The following is a 14472-nucleotide window of genomic DNA, read 5'->3' as shown; positions in this document are numbered from 1 at the left end:
GATGGTCGACAGATCAACATAGTGGAGCTTCCAGCACTCTCAGATGATGAAGTGATGCAGGAAACTCTCTATTGTTTATATCTCTGTGATCCTGGAGTTGATCTGTTCATCCTCATCACTCCTGTCACTCCACTGACTAAAGAAGACAGAGCAGAAATGGAGAAGATCCACAGAATGTTTTATTCAAAAGAGCACTTTGTAGTGCTTTTTACCTCTAAACACTGTAGACCAGAGAGTGTCCGCGTTTGTGTCATCAGCAGAATCACAGAGGATTGTGAGTGTCTACCAAAGCTGGTACAGTGTGACAGGGTTAAAAGACCACTTTCATACAAAGTGACATATCTGATTGTGAAATAATATATTTAAAAAATATTACAAAAGAGAAACCATCTTAAACTTTTATGTAAATAATTTAGTTGATCTCTTTGGAATTAATTAAATTATTTACAAAAAAATGTTTAGGATTATGAAAACTGCTGGATCACGAGACATCTAATTAGAGTGTGTTTACTTAGAGAAATTGGAAAAAAGTTAATTAAACCGAACACAGGAAAAGCACAACTACAAACTTGTCCTCTAAATTATAGCACAGTGTATTATATTATATACAGTACATTTGTATTTACAGTAATTGAGCTGTATGGGGGTTCAGTGGTTAGCACTGTTGCAAGAAGGTTGCTGGTTCAAATGAATGAGTGTTTGTGTTCGTGTGTGAATGAGAGAGTGCTGGGTTGTTAAATGGCCATGAAACCCGCTCGTTTCAGCAGGGTGTTTTCACACCTCTACTTTGGAAAAAGTCAGAAAAGTGGGCGTGTCCAGCTCTGTTTAGGGGGGAGTGTCGGAGGAACTAAAGTGGGATGGTGTGGGAGTGTCTATTTGGGCACGCGCGAGTTTCAGTCAAAATACACACACAGGAGAAAGTGATGGTGTTTAACCTACATGGACATCTGTAGTTGAATTATTTGCCAAATGATTAAATGGTGGACTTTAACTGCAGTTTGGCTCTTTCATTCAGGGAATTCATTCATGCCCCTCGCGACAAACGAGATATTTGATTCGAGGAGCTGCTCTAAGCGTGTATTTTTCATGCAATGTTTGATACCGCACGGCGAATGAGAGACAAAAAACCTCCGCATTTCCCGGAAACTTAGATGCACACGGCAGGTAGCGTCAGAAAGCCGCGTGTGTTACTCCGGTCACTAAATGCGGTGCTATGTTTGCACTCAGTGCAATAGTTAACTTAATTCGATACGAACAAACTGAATAAACAAAGAGCACTGGTCGCTCACTTACCAAATCTGTAGAGACAGGACAATCACCAGCAACTAGAGCCGCGTCTTTATTAAGAGGAGACTAACGTTACAAGCGAATCCGGATTTCAGCGTTTGCAGATGAGAACAGCTCTCAGCTAAACAATAATCCTCCTTAGACACGTAAGTTATTGTTGTCGAGCGTCGCGTACACTGTTAATCCACACGTGACTCCAGCTGCGCTCTCACAGAGAGAAAATGAAAACGAAACTTAATGGCAGCAAAGTATAAAAGCAACACTTCATGCTTGTTTTGCCAACACAACGTGGCGTCTCTGTGGCGTTAACACGGTGACGCTAATGAATATTAATGAAGTTGCACAATAGAGCGCGCTGATTGGTTTGAGCCAAGCCTTACTCATGCATTAATGCAGCACACTGTAAGACGTAATAAGACTCACTCTGGCACAGACGTCCAGTCTGCACGCTGGAATACACACTATTATGTCATGACCGTGACGCAGCTTCAAAAATTAGTTTTAAACAGGAAGTACGAATTTGCTTGAAATAACGCAAAAACAACCAATTTACACTTTTTAGTGAAATATAGGTGTCCTAATAGTGTTTTTAGCAGTGTGGGACACATATACCACTGTCAACAGCTCAAAAAATGTGTTCTGGTGTTTCGTGACCCTTTAAAGGCTAGAGTAATTGGGGGTTCGTTCCATTTAGCTGACCCCTGAAAATTCAAGAACTAAGCCTCAAGGGCGTCACACACCGGATGCGCTGCTCAGCGCCGCGAAACGGTGTGCACATAACAGTTGAAAGTATCGCACACCAGACATGCACATTTGCATGCTATTTAAAATGAAATTATTCAGATGGCGCTCTGTGGTGCGGCAGAAATATGAACAGTGTCCTGAGTCAAGGCTGAGCGCTGCCATGGTGGCACTGTGTGGCGCGACGCTGAGCAGTGCATCTAGTGTGCGACCTGCTTAAGCTTAGTGAGTGAGTGAGTAAATGTCATACTATGTAAGTGATGCATTTAACTTCACACTAAATCTCATTGTTAAATTAGTTTATTCCTTTTGCAGAGAGTGTGAAGGTAAATCTGGTGCTGTGTGGGAATAAAATATTAAAATCCTCCATATCAGAGCTGATCCTAAGAGAGAGCAGGAGAGGATCTGTGGGCAGATCCGAGTTTAAGAGGAGAGATGTGGATCTTCATGGTCGTCTGATCCGTCTGATGGAGTTTCCAGCTCTCATTAATCTCTCAGAGGAGGAAGTGATGCGTCAGATGCTCCACTGTGTGTCTCTCTGCCATCCTGGAGTTCATCTGTTCATCCTCATCATTCCTGATGGTCCTCTCAATAATGAAGACAGAGCAGAAATCAAGAAGATCCAGAAGATATTCAGCCCCAGAATCAACAAGCACATGATGATCCTCATACAGCAGAACTCAGAGCTTCATACAGCAGAACTCAGTGAAGAAACACAGACGGTCATTCAGAGTCTTGGAGGACGACATTATTGCATTGACCCAAACACACCAGTGTCCACATTGATGGAGAAGATTGAGCAGATGCTGGAGGAAAACAGACGAGAGGTTTTCTCAGCGGAGACATTTCTGGAGCTGCAGATGGAGAAACTGCAGGAATATGATGAAATGATGCAGAAGATCCATTCACTGGAGACATGGTTTCAATCACAAGGTAATGGCAAGATAATCATGAATTAATTGAGTTAAACACTTATTATTTAAAAGGTGTCCCATAAAGATAATCTGGTTATATGTAGGCATAGTCGAATAATAAGAGATCAGTATATGAACATGGCCAGACCATGAGCCTAAGACACCACTCAATACCCAAGGGGATAACAGGCTAATCAGAACACAAAGCAGACTGTTATGCGACTCACAGGCCACGCCCTCCGTATTTGCATGTACTTTAAGTTGTTCATCCTGACCTGATGAGGAGCCATGTCATCAGAACATAGACTGATATGCTGCTCTGAGATCATTAATATACACACCTCAGGATGCGTTTGATAAGCCATTACATTTCATAGAGACAACAATGATCATGTACCTCCTTTAGTTGTTTTTAAGCTTATGTTTAACTTACTATGTATGTCAGACTTTTATTTTGAAAACAGAAGGCTCAGATTGTTTACGGTGCATTTCTGTGCAATGACTGAGCATGTTCAAACTCGCGTCAGGATGCAAAATGCAGGATCTACAGATTTTACATTTATTCATCTCAACTTCCAAGAGGCATAGGATATGTTTTTATTGTATCATTTGTTAATTTATTATGTTTATTGTGAAATATGATGTTTCAACAAACACATGTAGATGCTGAATCATGTCGAATCACTTAGCTCAATTATCATCTGTTCTGCAGAGGTTGATATTAATTCCTGGCTGTGTTTTCTTTAACATTATAACTTAAAAATAAAACCCAATACATCTCTGTCTGTGTCTTTCGTAAAGTTGAATTACAAATTGCCCTTAATACACAACAGTCCTTGTGAGCAAAACAGATTAACATTACTCTGATGGCTTTATATAACAGAGCTCACTAATAAACCTCCACACATTAAGTTAAACATTTTTTACTAGGCATAGTTTTTTTTTTACACGTTAAAAATCATTATATTGTTTGTGTGCGAGTGTGTGTCTGTTAGATCTGCATGTCAGAGCAGAACTCAATATTCATGACCAATCCAAATATGGTCAATTATGGACCTTCTGATTCTAGAGGTATTTTCTGGAGTAATAAACTTTAGTATACATATTACGCCCCAAGTCTAGGGGAAACGAAAAGGGCATAATAAACGAAGAACAAACAAATGTGTTGGGGTGGTGGATTTCCCAAACTAAACAAAACTTAAAGCAAAAGATTCCCTTCGGTCGACAACCAAACTCACACACTCAATTGAGAGTATATATGAAGATATTTATTATAGAAAAATAGGGTTTATATAAACGAGCATTTCGACAGGTTAACCACAGGCCAAAATAACAAACAAAAGAATCTATAAAATAAATCCACTAAATTACCTATTACTATTTAAAGAAACATACAAGAATCTTACCTGACTCCCTAATATAAACAAAGTCAAAAGTAATCAAATAAATAGGCAGGTCACCCCTACACGCTCAAACTCTCAATAAATATTCAAGCATAGGATGGTCATCAATACAAAATTAATTATTGTTGGTCGTCGGCCGAAGGGGTGAGGGAAACCCAGGAGCTCCACTTTAAACACCGAACGCAGCAGAAATGAGCTCTCCGATTCCTGCCGGAAGCTCCGTTTTATACAGGCCTCGTAGACCAGCAGCCAATCAAAGCAGGAAATCACGCCGGCGTGGTAGCCTATAAGACATCAGAAAAACAGCAAGGAGGCGGGACAAAAAAAAAAGGTGTACAATCCGCAATAATAAAAAAAAAAAAATAAACTTCAGTCGTAACAATACAACTCACCTAAGCCACATACTATGCAGATATCAGACAACAATTTAATTTAGGAAACCAATGCGGTATATGGCACCTTTAAAATATTGTTTAATGTTCAAGATATTTAATCACTTGAAATGTAGTATATTGTTCTTAATTTGTGTATTATTTACCTTTAGGTTCAAAGGGAAGAGAAAATGAAGTGAGGATTGTTCTTCTGGGTAAAACTGGAGTTGGGAAGAGTGCGACTGGAAACACCATCTTAGGAAGAGAAGCATTTATATCAGACATCTCTCAAAGCTCCGTTACTAAAGAGTGTCAGAAACAAACGACTGAAATCAACGGTCGAAACATCACTGTGATCGACACTCCTGGACTGTTTGATACTCAACTGAGTAATGAAGAAATCAAGAGAGAAATCAGCAACTGCATCTCTATGATCCTGCCTGGACCTCACGTGTTTCTGCTGCTGATTTCACTGGGAAGATTCACTCAAGAAGAGCAAGAGTCAGTGAAGATCATCCAAGAACACTTTGGAGAAAACTCATTAAAGTACACAATAGTGCTGTTCACCAGAGGAGACGATCTGAGGAACAAAACTCTTGAGCACTTTCTAGGAGAAGCTGATTCTGCTCTTAAGAACCTGATTGGTATGTGTGGAAACAGAGTCCATGTGTTCAACAATAATCAGACTGAAGACCCAACACAAGTGTCTGATCTACTGATGAAGATAGAGAAGATGGTGAAGGAAAATGGAGACAGTTATTACTCATGTAGGATGTTCAGAGAGATGGAGAGAGGAATACAAGAACAAAAAGAGAAAATAATGTTGGACAACATGGAGAAACTGAGGAGAGAAAGAGAAGAACTGATGCAGAAACTTGAGAAAGAGCAAAAGACGACGAAGCTGATGATGCAAAAAGACAGACAGCACCATAACGAAGAGAGAAAGAGACTAGAAAGAGAGTTTGGAGAGAGAGAAGAACGATATAAAAGAGATATTAAAGAAATGGAGGAAAAACAAGGAAAAATGCAAACAGAGATGAAGAGAGAAAGACAACAAAGAGATGAAGAGGATAAGAGAAGGAGAGAAAAAGAACAGGAAATGAGGGATGAACATATAAAAGAAAAAGAACGAATGAAGATGATGATGGAGGAGGAAAGACAGATTCATGATAAACAGAGAAAGAGAAGAGAAGAAAATGACGAGAGGAGGAGAAAACTAGAGAAGGAATCGTGGGATGAATATTTTGAGAAATTTAAACGAGAGAGAGAAAGAAGACTGAGAGAGAGAGATGATCTGAAGTCAAAACATGAAGCAGAGAAGGAGAAGATAAAGATGGAGAAGGAGAAAGAAAGACAGAAGCGTGAAAAGGAGAGACAGAGACGAGAAGAGGAATTTAGAGATGAACAATATAACAGAGACATTAAAGACATTGAGGATCGTGAGCATGAGATACAAGAGATGAAGAGAGAACGAGAAGAATGGGAGAAACAAAAGGTCCAGGAAAGACCAGAGAAAGAAACGCATTCGAATCGACTCACTGAGAGTACTATTCATGTTCCACACACAAACAGTAAGTCATTACAATTTAACATTAACACATTTGGTAGAGGTCATCCAATTGATTAGGCAGCCAATTAATCTGGCCAATTTCGACTTTTTTTTAATTAATCAGCATTGAGTGATTGTGCTGTACATTAGGCCAATTAAGCGCAGGTGAATTTGCAAACAGCTAAATATTGTGTAAAGCTGCGGTCACACTGAACTTTTCTCCCCATAGACTTTCCATTCATACTCGCGCGAATGCATCAGTCAAGAAACACAAGCTCATGCGGCATGTTTTACAGTTCGCTGCATTGCAAAGTTCAAGCTTGGTGAAATTGCATCACTTGACTGCATGAGACCAGTTGAAGATCAAAACATGACCTCTCTGGACTGAAATGTAAAACATGGATCAATTGCTCGCTTTTTAAATGTCTGACAGACGACAGAATTTTGCATGCTCAAAGTCTAGTGTGATTGCAGCATAACATGTTACCATTCCACCAGCATAACACTGTGAGGTACTGACTGCTCACTACTTAAGCCAAAAGGCACACCAAGCTGACACCAAAGACCTACGGCCAACAAAAACTAACTTTGTTGTTGCCTGGTCCCATCTGGACCAAACAGCAAATGGATGGCAGCCAATTGAATTGAGAGCATACATTCTGTATATGCATGAGGGCATTTATTTTTGCACCTGCGGAGGGCAGTAGTCTGATTTCTCATTCGACAAATGAAAACCAGAACACGCACAAAGCATAAACATAGCAGCATTATTCTCACTGTACCATCCTCACAGTAATAATCATCTAATAATCCATATTATTTGCAAATATTTGAGAAATGCAGCCAAATTTTGTTGGCTTCATGTTCCCTATCTTACTTGAATCATCTGTGTCAGAGCTTCCCGTGTTTTAAATCATTATTTACCATCTTTTTGTGAAACCCGAGAAATTAATTTCATGTCATCCAGTTCCATTTTTCTGTCATAGGCCTGAGGTCCCATATATTCCTAGATTTTATAACTGGTCTCCCACTGGTCTGAAGATTTATTCTATTACTCAAGATTCCCTCATCTATGGAAACTGCAGAGCTCATTCGTACCTGTCTTCAGGGTCTTTGGTATTGCTCAGGATATTGTATCTGCTAGGCGCTCTAAGGTCCCATCTCACTTCTAGAGAGCTATTTGTAAACTGTTGGGAATCACTGTCTGTCCTCACGATTTTATCCTAAGCCTAACAGGTGGAAGAAGGGAGTTAATCAGTACCTTGACAACAACCCTAAGGTGCATGTCAGCCAATAATCCATCTAGGAGGTCCTACTTTATCATATGGGCTGAATATGTCCATAATACTCTTTGCTCCTAAGCCACTGGAATGTCTCTGTTGAAATCATAACCTGTAAAATATATGGACGTAGTATCCCTGACGTCACCCATAGGTTTCTGAACAGCGCAAAAGAAGCCACAAGTAGGCGCGGCCAACCGTCGCCATTTTGGTCACGTGTCATCACACCCACGGCGGGATACCAAACAAGGGCAAAGAGGCGGAGAGTGGGCGGAGCTACAGACACCTGCTAGCATTTAGCTTGGACCTGGTTCAGACACACTTTACTTTGGGAGAACACTTAATACTTTATCACCTGCGACTCGTTTGTATTCTGACCACTTGTGCTTGGTTGTACACTATATCAATAAAGTGTTTAGTCTTTTATAAACACTGTTGTAACACATTGAGCCACTAAACATTGTTCTTATGACGTTTTTCAGCAGGAGGAAAACGCGAATTACATCCAAACTCTTCAGATATAGTCTGTGTTAGTTAATGTAAGACTATTGATGAAATCCAGCATAACACTGTATGACAACACTTCAGATGACTGATCTAGAGCCCACAGCTAATCAATCTGACAGATTCTGCAGTGCATTACAGCTCTAAACATAAATGATAAATGATCTTAAATACAACAAATACATGTATAGAGATGGTGTATAAGTATATAACTTTACTCACATGGGAAACGGAGGCCACGTGAATGGTTTGTGAGCACAATTAAGTGCACTCAGCATGCCAGGCCATCTAATAATTGTAGGAAACAAGTCCAAAAGGCAGTTGACTGTGTAAAGCCACATAAAACAACACAGAAATACGATAAATATGCCGAGTTTAGTGGCTGATCTGCAGGATTCAGCTGAGGTGACGTGACGGCGACCAGCGAGACCTAGCTGTCACTCAAGTGGCCACGCCCTTAATTATGCAAACTTAATATAACTTAATATAAAGGAAACAAAAAATTCACCCCCTCACAGTTGTCATGAAGGGTAATATTAGCTGTATTAACCAAAATCTTTTTTGTAGCAGGCTGTAAACACCTTTTTTTCTGCTGTAAAGTTGGCCAGTCTAACAGTGGGCTCAATTGAAATTTGCTCTGTTTTGGAGCCAGAAGCGGCCAGGACTAGCGGAATTTCGGATGAATTGCAGTTTTAGTTACTTCCGTATTGGCTTCCTGAGGGAGAGCACACAACATGCCATAATTAAATTAATTTATTAGTGAAATAGTTATTTTTAAACTTTTGTGTACACCAAAAATGAAAGCTATGTTGTTTACTACTCTCCCTTGTGTCATTCTAATCCCCTGAGACGTTCATCTTCAGAACACAAATAAAGATATATAGATGACATGCTAGATTTCCTAGATGTTTGACATTTAGATAACCAGCATCAGGCATGGGGTAATGGGATATGTAGTCCAAGAAAAATCTATACTCTGGGCATGGGAACTTCTTCTGGCAATTGAGGGGAATGTTTGCAACCTAACTGGTGATTGGATTATATTTAAGAATTAAAGTTACTATATGTTTCTTTAACTTGGTAAGAGACCTGAGATGTACATCTGCAATTACTATAACTTACATTTTAGTTTTGAGTTATCAATTGTTTGCACAAAGCCAAGCATGATCAACTGTTGTCTTTCTGTAAGCCCTGTTATTGTCATTTTCAGATGAAGGAGCTTCAGCATCAGATCCAGAGTGTTTGAGAGTCTTGCTGTTTGGAAGGACAGGAAATGGAAAGTCTGCAACAGGAAACACTATTCTCGGAAAAACTGAATTTTACAGTGAAGCCAGTACACGTTTGGTGACCACAGTTTGTCAGAAGGGAGTTGGAGATGTTGATGGTCGATCAGTATCTGTTGTTGACACTCCAGGACTTGTTGACTGGACACTTTCAAAGGAACAAGTGCAGGAGCAAATCATGAAAAGTGTTTCACTGTCAGCTCCTGGACCTCATGTGTTCATCGTTGTGTTGACTTTGGGAAATATCAGCCAAGAAGTAAGAGACACTTTAGACATGATATCAATGATGTTTGGGCCAGAAGCAGCAAATTTCTGCATTGTTCTCTTCACTAAAGCAGATACTCTGAAAAACCAAACAATCACACAATATGTGGAGCAAAGCAAAAATGCTGAACTCAGAAACCTGATCAGCGACTGTGGAAACAGATTCTTGGCTTTTAACAACGCAAAAACACAAGATCGAACACAAGTTACTGAGCTGTTCAATATGATAGAAGAGGTGAAGAAATCTAATCAGGGCAGATACTTCACTAATGAGGTGTTTCAGGAGGCAGAGATCTCAAGGAGAAGGGAAATTATCAGAGAGAATGAAAGAAAAAATCTGACTGAACTTAAAGAATTAGAAGCCAGATATGAGATGGAAATCAGTAACAGAAGAAGACTAGAGGAGAAGAAACGAAATACAAATGAAGAAAGAACAAGGCTGGAGAACAAATACAGAGAAAAAGCAGAAACACTTAGGAGAGCGTTTGAGGAGAAAGAGAAATCAGAGCAGGAGAAGCGGGAGAAAGAGGATCAGAAACGGGCAGATCTGGAGAAACAGATGAGACAGGAATATAATCAGAGAATAGAGGAGCTGGAGAGAAAGATGGAAGATCAGAGAAGACAGAATGAAAAACAGCAGGAAGAAAGAGAAGAAGATCAAAAGAGAGAAGAAGAATATAAACAAGACCAAGAAAAGATTAAAAACATAGCTGAACTTCTGATAAAAGAAAAAGAGGACATAAACAAGAGAGATTCAGATGTACAAAATAGAAAAGAACAAGAGGAGAAAGAAAGAGAAGAATGGATGAGCAAAGTAAAAGAGGCCGGAAGTGATGAAAAAATTATTGAACTGTACAGAGAATGGGAGGAAGAGAAGAATCAACAAGAGGAACTTGAAAGAAAGACCAAACAGAAAGTAAAAGAACAGTTGAGAGAAAAAGAAGAAGAGCTGGAAAACCTGAGGAAGAAATATGAAAGACAGAAAGAAGACAGGCAGATGGTAAAGGAGGAGAGGGAGCGACAGAGACAAGAGCGAGAAGAAGCAGAGACAGAATATGAAGAAGAGATCAATGAAATAAAGAGATGGTATTATCAGCTGCAGGAAGAGAGGAAAAAGGAGTGTGCGAGAAGAAAACAGGAGGATGAGAAGAGACAGAAGGAAAAGAGGAGGAGATGGAGGAACATGATTGAAGATCTGGAACGAGAGCAAGAGGAGATAAAGAGAAGAGGAAAGGAAGAGAAGGAAATAGTAGAAAAAGAAATAGAAGAGTATGACGAAATTAAGCAAAACCAAGATGATGAAATAGAGAAGATGATGAAGAAACATCAAGATGAAGCCAAAAAACAACAAGATGAACTGACTGCTTTTAAACAGAGAGTAAATGAGCAGGTTCAGACGCTGAAGGACATGATAACACTCATATGTGCAGAGGAAAGTGCTAAAAGGGGAAAACGGGCATGTCACGTCATGTGAAACCAGTTAAATATCGCTGAAAAGACAGATAAAATGGCACTGGTCTTTCATAGTTTGTGAACTTTTTACGTGTTAAGGTCTTTGCAAACTGTAGTCCAAAATTTTCACATGCATTTTTTTTCGTATTCATATGTGAAAATTTGTCACGTAGACCAGCCTTGAACACTAAGTCCAATGTGTATTAATTAATCCAAAAAATGCAAAACATTTTGAAGTCAGTTTAAGCAGTCATACTTTGTTCTCCTCTATTCTCCCAAGTAGGAAAAGATAGAGGAGTAGGCTATTGTGTTGCTCCTGCATAGAGAGGAAGGAGAGTCCTACTTATCAAAGAGCAGTGCTGGATTATCCCCAAATGCAGTTTATTTCAGGAAATAAGAAGAATTTTGATACATTGCTTGTGATACTTCACACATTATAATAGATGACAACCACGTTAACATATCGGAGCAACAAACTGAAGCAGACCATGAAGCCTTTAGCTTACGTCAAAGGTATGGACACACACCCCAAACAGCAGCAGTAGAGAAGTGCGCCAGTCACTGAACCCAAACTGTCCGCTACATGATGTCTTTATTTTATGCCCTGCGTTTGTTTAAGTTATCTGTGGCTCAAATTACGCCATTCTTACTGTAATCACTGAAAAAATAATCACAATCCACTTCATGTAGGAGCACATTTCTCATTTCAAGAAACACGGCATGTTTGATCTGTGATTATCATTGGACCCAATCACAGTCATATATGTTCAGTTCATGAACATCAGTAGTGTTTAAGTATCCAGTCAACAATAAAAACCATTACTGTCACATCACACAACAGATCATTCCCTCAGCAATGAAAAAACTTTACTGTCAGATGTCTACTAACTGTTCAGAAAACGTATACCACGAGATGACAATGCTTATGCAGAACTATTACATTCACAGTTGCAACTTATGTGTGTAACCAGCCAGATCTCCAAAATTATCTTGATTATAATGATTAACTCATATGAATTCATTCAATTTAATTTGTACAAAAACCTATGATTTGTAAAAGGAGGTGTGTCCCCAATTCCCACCTGTAAACTCAACCATCAATGGAGGATTAAATTGGGCTAAAATGTACAAATTGAATTAAACAAATTCATACGAATTAGTCACTCAATCAAATAGTTACAAATTGCCAGAAGATTGTGTTTGTGTAACTTGTGTGAGACAACCGTTATTCATTTATAATAATTTAATACTTGTTCATTTATTCCAATTAATCTTTTTATTTCCATAATTTAATTTAAAATTGTATGCAATTATTTGATCTACTTTTACAGCCGACTTGAATATTTTGCACCCCCCCCCAAAAAAAAACACACAATGTTACATTACTTGCTGTCAGCCACTCAAAATAATGATGACTTGCGTTCACAGACAGTTGCATGTCAGAATTTCGATGTGAAAGTGGCATTGCTCTGGTTTAATTGGGTTCCATCAAGCTTGATAAAACTGGCACACTATAGAGAACCAACTGAAACTGCAAGATCTACACAGTACCGTTCCAGTACTTTTGAAAATAATCAAACAAGTCCCAGAAAGCTTTTTAAAACAATTAACAGTTAATGTACAATGTACAACAATGTAGATTTAAATTTTCATTCACAAGATTAATAATGTTTACCATCACATTATTAGTACTTCTAGGTCTGTTGTTTTAACAGACTACTCATTATGCTTTTCTGGCACTCAATATTTCATGCATTGTTACTTGATCATCTTCAAACTGTGTTTGGATTTGTCAGAGACAGTTCTTGGCTGGTTCAGGTCTTATTTTACTGATCACAGTCAAATTGTTTTTTATGGGTGGCTAAATATCCAAGTTTGGTCCTATTTATACTGGTGTACCACAGGGTTCGGTATTGGGTTCTTTACTTTTCATTGTGTGTATTTATCTATGACCACTGTGAATCTCTTTTAATGTATCTCTGAGATTGGATGTCTAATAATTTCCTGTGCCTAAATAGCCCAAAAACGGAAGTAATGCTCACCACACAAACTGCAAAAAAGATTTACTTTGAAACTTTAGAGCAAAAATATCCATCGAGTCATCTTTGATGTGTTTTCATTTGTGCCTTTTGTGCAGAATGCAGTTAAGACATCCTACTTTTATCTCAGAAATATTGCATGTTTACCAGGGATGAGATGGTCCTCTCGCGGTTTTGTAACTTGTTTACAGATTATTTGACTTTTATTAATTTGTTTGTTTGTTGGTTTATTAATTAATTCATTTGTTATTTGACAGAGAAAGTGTTTGGATCTTACTGGAATCCATGGTGTATGCACACTTGTGCATAAAAAAGACTTGATATGTGAAAGGCTCACTAATCTATAACATCCTACAGATCTGTAAAATGGCCCCTGAAGCATTTTGTTGGTATGGTATTATGGTTACAGCCTACCTTACATTTATTCTGTCCCATAATAGTTTCACTTTTGTTAATTTCTCCTGAGTTAACAGCATCTCTTTCAGTCAATGCTGCAACCTTGCTTCAGGTTAAATCTGTTAACAGATTCCAGCACAAGACACCACAGAAACGCAATACTTACTTGTACGCTTTTTTTCTCAGCTCACAAATGCTGAGGTATTTTTACATATTCCCATGCCGCAACATAAAGGCTGACTGCATGTAACATAACATCAGAATACCCATCTTTAAAAGTAATGTAAGTGAAAGTAAACATTCATGAAAGATTTATTTTAAAACGAAACCTTCGTAAATTACAACATCTTGCTGTATCAGAATTGCAAACATGTCATTTAATAAAATGGCGAGTCTATTACTAAGATCAGGCAGCTTAGTTCTTTCAGTTTTTTGATTACATGGCCTTGAGAACTTTTTCTAAAATGTAAACTGTAAAGATTATGAGGCTATGTGTTATGTTGATGTTTTTTTTACAAAGTAAACCAAATCAAACAGAAAACTGTGATCACAGAACTATGACACAAACCAAACCGAAGATTTTGTGAACCGTCACACCCCTTATGTTTACCTCTATTGTGGATTTTCTCAATCACTGAAATGTTAATAAACTAATTTGTCCACTCATATATTGACTACTGCAATGGCCTTCTTGCTGGATCTTTTATTGAGGATTTAGGAAGAAGATTTTACAAAATTAAGCTGCTATAATTTTGTTTATGGCCAGAGCTTGAGGTCCTTGCACCAATTCCTTGTCAGACACAGCACTGTTTGTTTAGTTTTTTTATCCTAATGTAACTTGAACGACTTTACATCATCAGGCTCCACAATACCTGACTGACCTTTAAATGCCTTAAATAAGATGTCCTAATCTGCATTCTTCTCGAGGCTATCACACTCCAGACGTCAAGTGCTGCACCACATTTTTCAGAATTGAAAACAATGAGTCT

The 14472-nt window shown here is 38.6% G+C and overlaps 2 protein-coding genes across 4 annotated transcripts in view; one reads left to right on the top strand and one right to left on the bottom strand.

Annotated features, from left to right (window-relative positions):
- Positions 1–11869, top strand: part of LOC147838313 (uncharacterized) — a 31705-nt gene extending 19836 nt beyond the window's left edge. For all 3 annotated transcript variants that reach the window (XM_087303332.1, XM_087303331.1, XM_087303333.1), the window contains 3 exons: positions 2344–2961; positions 4890–6287; positions 9260–11869. In XM_087303332.1, coding sequence (XP_087159458.1) covers positions 2344–2961; positions 4890–6287; positions 9260–11070 — 3827 coding nt within the window. In that variant the 3' untranslated portion in view covers positions 11071–11869. The remainder of the gene's footprint in view (positions 1–2343; positions 2962–4889; positions 6288–9259) is intronic.
- The window catches only part of LOC147838311 (uncharacterized), a 441300-nt gene that overhangs the window by 276563 nt on the left and 150265 nt on the right, over positions 1–14472 (bottom strand). The gene's annotated exons all lie outside the window — the stretch shown is intronic.

This window comes from Danio rerio, chromosome 22 (genome assembly GCF_052040795.2).
Source record: "Danio rerio strain M-AB ecotype USA chromosome 22, GRCz13ab, whole genome shotgun sequence".
NCBI lineage: Eukaryota > Metazoa > Chordata > Actinopteri > Cypriniformes > Danionidae > Danio > Danio rerio.
Note: the sequence above shows the minus strand (reverse complement) of the source record. Positions and strands in the feature narration are given on the sequence as shown.